This window comes from Anoplopoma fimbria, chromosome 10, assembly GCF_027596085.1.
Source record: "Anoplopoma fimbria isolate UVic2021 breed Golden Eagle Sablefish chromosome 10, Afim_UVic_2022, whole genome shotgun sequence".
Taxonomy (NCBI): Eukaryota; Metazoa; Chordata; class Actinopteri; order Perciformes; family Anoplopomatidae; genus Anoplopoma; species Anoplopoma fimbria.
Genome location: NC_072458.1, coordinates 24184544 through 24193911, shown reverse-complemented (window position 1 = coordinate 24193911; position 9368 = coordinate 24184544). Strand labels below are relative to the sequence as shown.

Here is a 9368-nt window from a genome sequence, read left to right as displayed (position 1 = left end):
AAAACATTTATTAAAACATTTAATAAAACATTTAATACAACATTTAATAAAACATTTAATAAAACATTAATACAACATTTAATAAAACATTTAATAAAACATTTATTAAAACATTTAATACAACATTTAATAAAACATTTAATAAAGAAGTTATTAAAACATTTATTAAAACATTTAATAAAACATTTAATACAACATTTAATACAACATTTAATAAAACATTTAATACAACATTTAATAAAACATTTATTAAAACATTTAATAAAACATTTAATACAACATTTAATAAAACATTTATTAAAACATTTAATACAACATTTAATACAACATTTATTTATTTAATAGTATTATTATTAATAATAATTATTATTATTATTATTATTAATAATAATAATAATAATAATATTATTATTATTATTATTATTATTATTATTATTATTATTATTATTATTATTATTATTATTATTATTATTATCATTGTTGTTAATGCACACTCTCCTGGCGGGGCTAGCTAGGTGGCTAACGGCTAGCCTCCAGAGCGGACCGGATGTGACGTGTGGTCCTGTGGGCGGGGCTAGTGCTGGCAGAGAGGGATGTAAACAGGGCCGGATGTGACGTGTGGTCCTGTGGGCGGGGCTAGTGCTGGCAGAGAGGGATGTAAACAGGGCCGGATGTGACGTGTGGTCCTGTGGGCGGGGCTAGTGCTGGCAGAGAGGGATGTAAACAGGGCCGGATGTAGTGCTGGCAGGGCCGGATGTGACGTGTGGTCCTGTGCTGGCAGAGAGGGATGTAAACAGGGCCGGATGTGACGTGTGCTGGCAGTGCTGGCAGAGGGATGTAAACAGGGCGGATGTGACGTGTGGCATGTCCTGGCAGAGAGGGATGTAAACAGCAGCCCGCTACACCCGGACCCGGACCCGCTGAGCCCGGACCGCTGTGAGTGGGGGGTGTTGCGGGTCTCTCTGGGGGGGGGGCGTGTTGCGGGGCAACGGATAACTAGGCTGAGTTAGCTGGTAGCGCTAGCGTCATGCTAACTAGCGTCATGCTAACTAGCGTCATGCTAACTAGCGTCATGCTACTCACGGAGAGAAAGCTGCTTACAGAGGCAGGGGGGGAAGCGTGTTGTTGAGGAGGAGGAGGAGGAGGAGGAGAGGAGAGAGGAGGAGGAGAGAGGAGGACACGCTGACTGTCTCTGTACGGAAACACGCTCCTCACTCACACCATGGACTGTGTTCTCATGTATATATATACATATATATATGTATATATGCATATATATATATATATATATATATATATATATATATATATATATATATATATATATGTATATGTATATATATATATATATATATATATATATATATATATATATATATGTATATGTATTGATATGAGAACACAACAGCTGGATATAGATCCGGTTCTCCAGCAGTGAGACCAGGTGTGGTCACCTGACCTTATCAGGAAGTAACTTCAGCTCAGAGGATAATAATAATAATGATAATGATAATAATAAAAATGATAATAATAATAAATAAAATAATAAATGATAATAATAAAATGATAATAAATAAAAATATAATGATAATGATAATAATAATAAAAAAATATAATAATAATAAATAAAAGAATAATGATAATAAAAATGATAATAATAATAATAAAAATGATAATAATAATAAAAATGATAATAATAAATACAAAAATAATGATAATAATAAAAAAATAATAATGATAATAATAATGATGACAACTACTCCCAGTGATGGAATGTTAGTGAGTACGTTTACTCAGGTGCTTTACCTTAGTACAGCTTTAAGGTACCTAAGTATGGAAGTATTTCAATTCTGTGTCACTTTCTACCTCTCCTATACTACATCTCAGAGGTAGATATAGTACTTGTTAGTGTACTACATCTCAGAGGTACATATAGTACTTGTTAGTGTACTACATCTCAGAGGTAGATATAGTACTTGTTAGTGTACTACATCTCAGAGGTACATATAGTACTTGTTAGTGTACTACATCTCAGAGGTACATATAGTACTTGTTAGTGTACTACATCTCAGAGGTAAATATTTTTTACAGATAAAACGACCTCGTTGTCTGAGAAATCCGCTGATGTCATAGTGATGTCATCAGGCTCAGCATCTGTGTTGAGAGACCTGTCCAGGTGCATTGTGGGAAATGTAGCATCCAGACTCTTGTTTTTAAACGTGAGATATGAGCTCTGGTTTGTGAGGAATGTTTTTAGGATCAAATCATCTGAAATAATTGATTTGTTTACAGATTGAACTCCTAAATCACAATATTGATCACCTGACTGACAGACACTTTAACCATTTGTGTTTCTGGTTTGTTTCTCCTCAGGTCTGACAGGAAGTGTGTTGACACTCCGCTGACAGACAACAAAGACTACTCCTCATCCTGCTCACGACTTCCTGTCAGCAGGAGAGAAGAAGAAGAAGAGAGTTTATTCTTATATATATTTAATGCCATGCTCAAAGTCTGACCGATAGGTGTGTTTGTTTCGTGAGTCGGTCTCTGCTCAGAAGACGGGAGGTTGCCCCCCCGGCGGCCATGTTGTGGCTACGCCTCCGTCTTAAAGCAACACTTTGACGTTTGAGAGCAGAGCGACCTTTTTCCCATGAGGCCTTCAGTGTCTTGATTTATTTTTCTACTCGTGGTATTTGTGTTCAGAAGGATTTTGTTCTCGCCGGCCTCGGCTCAACAGCGTCGACGGGTCGGCCGATGATGGCGGAGTCCAGCTCGGCGCCGCCGGCAGCAGATCTGCTGATCGAACACAACAAAGAGGATAACATCTCGAAAGAACTGATCGTAACCACGGCGACGGGCGGGTCAACGGAGGTCCCGAGCAGCAACGGCGCCGCAGACAGTCCTCTTCCCACCAAAGTCCTGAAGGAGGAGGAGGAGGAGGCCACGCCCACGCCGCCGGATACGTCCTCGCTGTCGTCTGAAAACGGGACGATCACCGCCGTCACCACAGAAGAAGAATCTCTGTCGGTTCTACTCAGACACATCAAGACCGAAGGAGGACAGGAGCGAGGAGGAGAGCCAGGTGAGGGGTCAGACCAGGTCCAGGAATGTTAAACGTTTTGTTCTACAAGTGTTCTTCTACATGTTTTGTTCTACAGGAGTCCTCCTCCGTGGTCTCTGATGTAATGTGTGTTGTGTCCTCAGGTCTAGACCTGGACCTGGAGGAGTCCTCCTCCGTGCTGACGGCCGGCGGCTCAGACGACCAGCGTGAGTCCACCGACTCTGCGTCCTTTTCCATCCCCAGTCTGGAGCTGTCTGAAGGGGTCCCGGTCCCGGGGAGCTCCCTGGACGTGGAGGACGGCCTGTCCTCGTCCTGCTCGGCTGTCGGGGGGGAGGGCTGCTCCCCGTCCACCGAGGTCCCCGGTCTGAAGGATCAGGACCCGCCGGAGGCTGCTGGTGAGACGTCTTTGAGTTTTAAACATCATGAAAGTCATAAAGTACTTTTACTGCAGTAAAGAATGTGAGTACTTCCTGCCCTCTCTCTGCGTCAGTATATGTGACTGTAGTTGTCCTCCTGTCCACAGGGGGCGCTGTGGCTCCTCCCCCTCCTGCTGCTGGCTCCTCCTCCTCCACAGCTGCTGCTCCGGAGGCGGGGCCGTCCATGCCGGCATATTACCTGGTGAAGTGGATCACCTGGAAGGAGAAGAAGACGCCCATCATCACTCAGAGCGAGAACGGACCCTGCCCCCTGCTGGCCATCATGAACACTCTGTTCCTCCGCTGGAAGGTACACACACCCACGTAGTATATGATGTATTTAATACATAGTATATGATGTATTTAATACATAGTATATGATGTATTTAATACATAGTATGTGATGTATTTAATACATAATATATTATATATTTAATACATAATATACATATAATATGTTATTCTGCGTGATGAATACTTTTACATGTATATACAATCTATATTGTGGTAATACTACTTGTAACCAAGTAAAAGTAGTAATTCGACCACCGTCAGAAACAAAGTGACATGTTTTTGTTAATAAATACCTGGTAGTATTTGTACTTGGCAGTATTTGTACTTTGTAGTAACTCTGTGTTTGTGTTTTCAGGCTAAACTTCCGGCTCAGACTGAAGTCGTCACCGCCGAGGACCTGATGGCTCACCTGGGTAAGAGGAGGCAGAGCTGTCGGCCAATCAGCTGCTGAGTTCACCTGTTGGGAGTCTGAGAGCTCTTTAAAGACGCACATGCACACACACGCACACACACACACGCACGCACACGCACACACACACATTCCTTTAAAATTTCATAAACCGAGACTGGTGTTTGTGTGTTTGTTTGTTCTGCAGGAGAGTGTGTGTTGTCTGTTACACCCAGAGAGAAGGCCGACGGGATGGAGCTCAACTTCCAACAGGTAAACACACACACACACACACACACACACACACACACACACACACACACACACACACACACTTTTACCCTCAGCCTCACAGGAAACCAGGCAACTGGAGTAAAATTCAGGCAGGAAATCTGAAATGTGTTTGAAACTTCGGCATAAAACTGTGTGTGTGTGTGTGTGTGTGTGTGTGTGTGTGTGTGTGTGTGTGTGTGTGTGTGTGTGTGTGTGTGTGTGTGTGTGTGTGTGTGTGTGTGTGTGAACATGTGTCAGAACATGAGCGATGCCATGGCCGTGCTCCCTAAACTGTCCACAGGTCTGGACGTTAACGTGCGTTTCACCGGAGTGACGGACTTCGAGTACACACCTGAATGCATCGTGTTCGACCTGCTGAACATCCCGCTGTACCACGGCTGGCTGGTCGACCCACAGGTGTGTGTGTGTGTGTGCGTGTGCGTGTGCGTGTGTGCGTGTGTGTTAAGTTTTGTTGTTCGTGAATCTGTAATGGAGTAGTAGTTTAGACTCTAAACGCCTCCTCGTGTGTTCAGAGTCCAGAGATGGAGGCTTCTGTGGGGAAACTGAGTTACAACCAGCTGGTGGAGAAAATCATCGACTACAAACACTCAACGGACAGCAGCCGAGTCAGTGAAGGTAACACACACACACACACACACACACACACACACACACACACACACACACACACACACACACACACACTCTCAACTACACACAGGGCTCAACAATAAGGGGAAACTAAAATGAAAGAGAATAACATTAATGTTGAACTCTGACACACCTTTGAAGTTTAGTCAGTGTATCTTGCACAGGTGGAAACATCTGGTTCTGAAAAGTGAAGTCACTGTTTCACTCCTCCTCAGTCCATATATGGTCACTCCCGTTGAACAAACACCCTTCTGTTTGTGTGTTTCTATGTGTGTGTGTTTGTGTGTATTTCCTGCAGGTCTGGTGGCGGAGCAGTTCCTGGAGTCCACGGCGACCCAGCTGTCGTATCACGGTCTGTGTGAGCTCAACACCACGGCCACGGAGGGAGAAATCTCTGTGTTCTTCAGGAACAACCACTTCAGTACCATGATCAAACACAAGGTGGAGCTACACACACACACATACACACACACACACACACACACACACACTTCAGTACCATGATCAAACACAAGGTGGAGCTACACACACACACACACACAGTACCATGATCAAACACAAGGTGGACACACACACTTCACACACACACACACACACTTCAGTACCATGATCAAACACAAGGTGGAGCTACACACACACCTGTTGTTAATAAAGTGTTCTCTCTCTCAGGGTCACCTGTACCTGTTGGTGACGGATCAGGGCTTCCTTCAGGAGGAGGGTTTGGTCTGGGAGTCTCTTCATAATGTCGAGGGAGACGGAAACTTCTGCGACTCAGACTTCAGACTGTGTCATCCTCCTCAGAGAGCTCCACCCACAACAATCCTGCCTCCCAGTGCCCAGGAGCAGCAGAGACAGATAGACCAGGTGAGACGGGTAGACCAGGTGAGACGGGTAGACCAGGTGAGACAGGTAGACCAGGTGAGACAGGTAGACCAGGTGAGACGGGTAGACCAGGTGAGACGGGTAGACCAGGTAGACCAGGTGAGACAGATAGACCAGGTGAGACGGGTAGACCAGGTGAGGTGTAGACCAGGTGAGGTAGACCAGGTGAGACGGGTAGACCAGGTGAGACGGGTAGACCAGGTGAGACAGGTAGACCAGGTGAGACAGATAGACCAGGTGAGACGGGTAGACCAGGTGAGACGGGTAGACCAGGTGAGACAGGTAGACCAGGTGAGACGGGTAGACCAGGTGAGACGGGTAGACCAGGTGAGACGGGTAGACCAGGTGAGACAGGTAGACCAGGTGAGACGGGTAGACCAGGTGAGACCAGGTGAGGTAGACCAGGTGAGACCAGGTGAGACGGGTAGACCAGGTGAGACAGGTAGACCAGGTGAGACAGGTAGACCAGGTGAGACGGGTAGACCAGGTAAGTTAGGTCTTAGGACTACCTGGTTGTGATTTGTCTTCTTTGTTGGTCTTAGGACTACCTGGTGGCGGTGTCCCTGCAGCAGCAGCAGGGCGGGGCCCCGGGGCCCCTCAGTGACCTGGAGTTGGCCCAACAGCTCCAACAGGAGGAATACCAGCAACAGCAGCAACTCCAGCAGCAACAACAACAGCAACCGCAGCAACAGGGATCACTGCAGGCAGCACCGCCGGTGAGACCGCATGGTTGAGAAAGTACTAATGCGTACTAATACTACACAGTGAATGTTCTTGAGGCTCTTTTCATGTGTGCTTGTGTTGTTTTGATGATGATGTCACTGTGTTTCCAGGTCAGAGGTCAGGGGTCACAGCAGGGCGGAGCCAGGAGAAGAGAGAAGGACTCAGACTGTGTCGTCCTATAGACTGTCCTTCATCTTCTACTACCAACCACCAAACCCCCGATCCAGTCCGTCTGCAGCGGGGAGGAGGTCACACGCACACGCACACACACGCACATGCACACGCACATGCATACGCACATGCATACGCACACGCACATGCATACGCACACGCACACACACACACACACGCACACACACTCAGCTCGATGCCAAACCCCAGTGCTTTGTTACACAGTTGGTTTCAGACGTGATTCCAGATTTGGAAAAGTTTGTAAAAATGTGAGAAATTAAAGTCTGGTGTAAACCAGGTCCGTCTGTTGCATAAAGGGTTTCATGTTGTTACTAACAGCTTCATTAAGGGCCAATAAGGTATTTACTAATCTTAGATGATCAGCTCTGAACCATTTAAATAGTTTAGAGCTGAAACAATTATGAAAACTAAGCAAAAATGGTCAAATATAAAATAACCAGAAATTAAGGAAGGAAGTGATGTAGTAACCATCACATTGAATTAGCATTTGTTCAAATCACAAATTCAATAATTAAATAACAATTCAGCAGTTTTAAAGGCTAATAAATAAATTATACAATGTCAAACTGTTGGATTTCTATCTGATGAACTAAAGATGACTGAAGGATGAACGGATGATTATAAATGTGTCATAACTGATCTATGAAGTCAAAGCTATTCATCTTTACTGAAGCTGTTCGTTACTAGAGAACGCTACGTTAAAGGAAGAAGGGAAACCGGTGGAAAAATCTGCTCATTTAATCTTTATTTTTATGTGATGGGACCAGTTTCACCTCGTCACTGGTTCAGGAATGAGCTCCACTACAGTCGTGAACATCAAAGATGTCCGACCTCCTCTGGTGAAACCGATCTCTCTCTTTATATAATAATAAAAATAATAATAATAATAATAATAATACACAAGTGATTCAATACAAAAGTCCCTTCAGATTTCACTGGTTTTAGTTTTCCAGCAGATTCTTTTTTATTAACGAAGGCAGAAAATGAGCTCTGACGTCAAACTAAGTTTCTCCTGTTGATTGAAATCATATTATTGTTTTAATCCTCAGCTGCTTATTGATTATTGGTTGTCTTAATGAACTCTGTAGCAACAAAAACAGGAATGTTCTTAAAAACGAAAACAACCATTTATGTAGTTTTAGGATTCTTACTTCCACTATGATGTAACTCTGATTAAATGTGTTAATTACAGCAAAGTGTTACTGTTTAATAAACCTCTGAATCAAAAGCATCGCTATTTAATAACAGAATCCAAAAGTAATGATTTCATTCACACAAACATCTGATGGACCCGATGCCCAGAGCGTCCTTATTTTAAACGTTTATCTTTGTATGGAAGCCCGGAGGTGACTGAAAATATATTAGAATAGATAAAATTACTTAAAAATGATTAATTTGTCAAAGGTCAAAAACATTGAATCGTATTAAGTCATAAATAAGAAATAGAAATAAAAAAATGTTGAATTTATATTTTGTAAGAATAAAACAAACTTAATATTTAACATAATTTTGATTCAATTAACATTAATTATTTGTCTCAACTCATATTTTATGACCTAATATCTCATAATTGTCTCTTAATAAGAGAATCATGACTTCCCTCATATTTTTTACATTTTTATTATTTGAACTAATTATTTAGTGAGTTAGATCTACGATCCTAACATCTGGGTTTGCCCTTTCCGGGCTTCCGTACATTTAAAATCTGCTGTTCTGGATCACTTTTATGTTTTTGTTCTGTCGGGACTGAAACGAGACAAACTGAACTTTAAGCACATTTTGGACTAAAACCTTGTTATTATATTATATTAATTATATAATATATTATATTATGTTGTTATGTTATGTTATATTATATTATATCATATTATATGAATTAATGACGGAGACCTGTTTTCACTTGTAACTCCTGACCGACTCAGGAACACGAGTCCTGATTTAAAGCCACGTTAAATAAGTCTTTTCTCTCATCACTAAAACTTTCCCATCATGCCTCTCTCTGTGTTTTCGGGGCGTCGCCGGTACTTCCTGTTGTCGTCCGGTGTTTTTAAAAGGCGTCGGCCTGTTTAAGCTTTGTATTTAATTTGTCATGATGTCAAATTATCAGTAAAAACAAAATCCAACTCTGTCTGGTGTCGACTTGTTTGTTGTTGTCGTTTACTCTCATTAAGATGACGATTATCACAAACCTCTAACATCGTTTCAAACTTCTGTATGGAAGCAAAAACAAGCATTTTACATAAGTTATTGATGTTTACACTATTTATACTGTAGGATGAACAAGAGTATTAATGTAAGTATTAGTAATATATATGTTTTATAGAGTCACAGATTTCACTTAATATCTCATAAATTTACTTAAAAAGTTGTAATTTTGACTTTAACTGAACTTTAATTAAACTTGAACTTTGTTTTACAAAGTCAGAACTTCTAGAAAGAAGAAAACAATGATGGAGCCGGTTCATATTACAGGTAAAAAAACTCAAAT

The 9368-nt window shown here is 42.1% G+C and overlaps 1 protein-coding gene across 2 annotated transcripts; it reads left to right on the top strand.

Moving 5' to 3' along the window:
* The first annotated feature begins 888 nt into the window (after nt 1-888).
* mindy1 (MINDY lysine 48 deubiquitinase 1) lies at nt 889-9008 on the top strand. 2 transcript variants are annotated; one of them, XM_054605546.1, is made up of 13 exons: nt 889-936; nt 2374-2522; nt 2704-3082; nt 3205-3456; nt 3585-3787; nt 4127-4184; nt 4368-4432; nt 4691-4849; nt 4966-5068; nt 5382-5524; nt 5753-5947; nt 6508-6681; nt 6799-9008. In XM_054605546.1, exons 3-13 carry the CDS (start codon nt 2755-2757, stop codon nt 6868-6870), a joined length of 1752 nt encoding a protein of 583 aa, XP_054461521.1. In that variant the 5' UTR covers nt 889-936; nt 2374-2522; nt 2704-2754; the 3' UTR covers nt 6871-9008. The 2 variants fall into 2 exon arrangements, with proteins under 2 accessions (XP_054461521.1, XP_054461520.1); XM_054605545.1 differs by having other exon boundaries at nt 2374-3082.
* Nucleotides 9009-9368: the final 360 nt, after the last annotated feature.

Excerpts from the sequence above, each read along its gene's own strand:
- mindy1 (XM_054605546.1), top strand. The coding sequence starts at position 2,755 with ATGATGGCGGAGTCCAGCTCGGCGCCGCCGGCAGCAGATCTGCTGATC. Across the intron at positions 3,083-3,204 it reads GGAGCGAGGAGGAGAGCCAG|GTCTAGACCTGGACCTGGAG; the intron begins GTGAGGGGTCAG and ends TTGTGTCCTCAG. Across the intron at positions 6,682-6,798 it reads CACTGCAGGCAGCACCGCCG|GTCAGAGGTCAGGGGTCACA; the intron begins GTGAGACCGCAT and ends CTGTGTTTCCAG.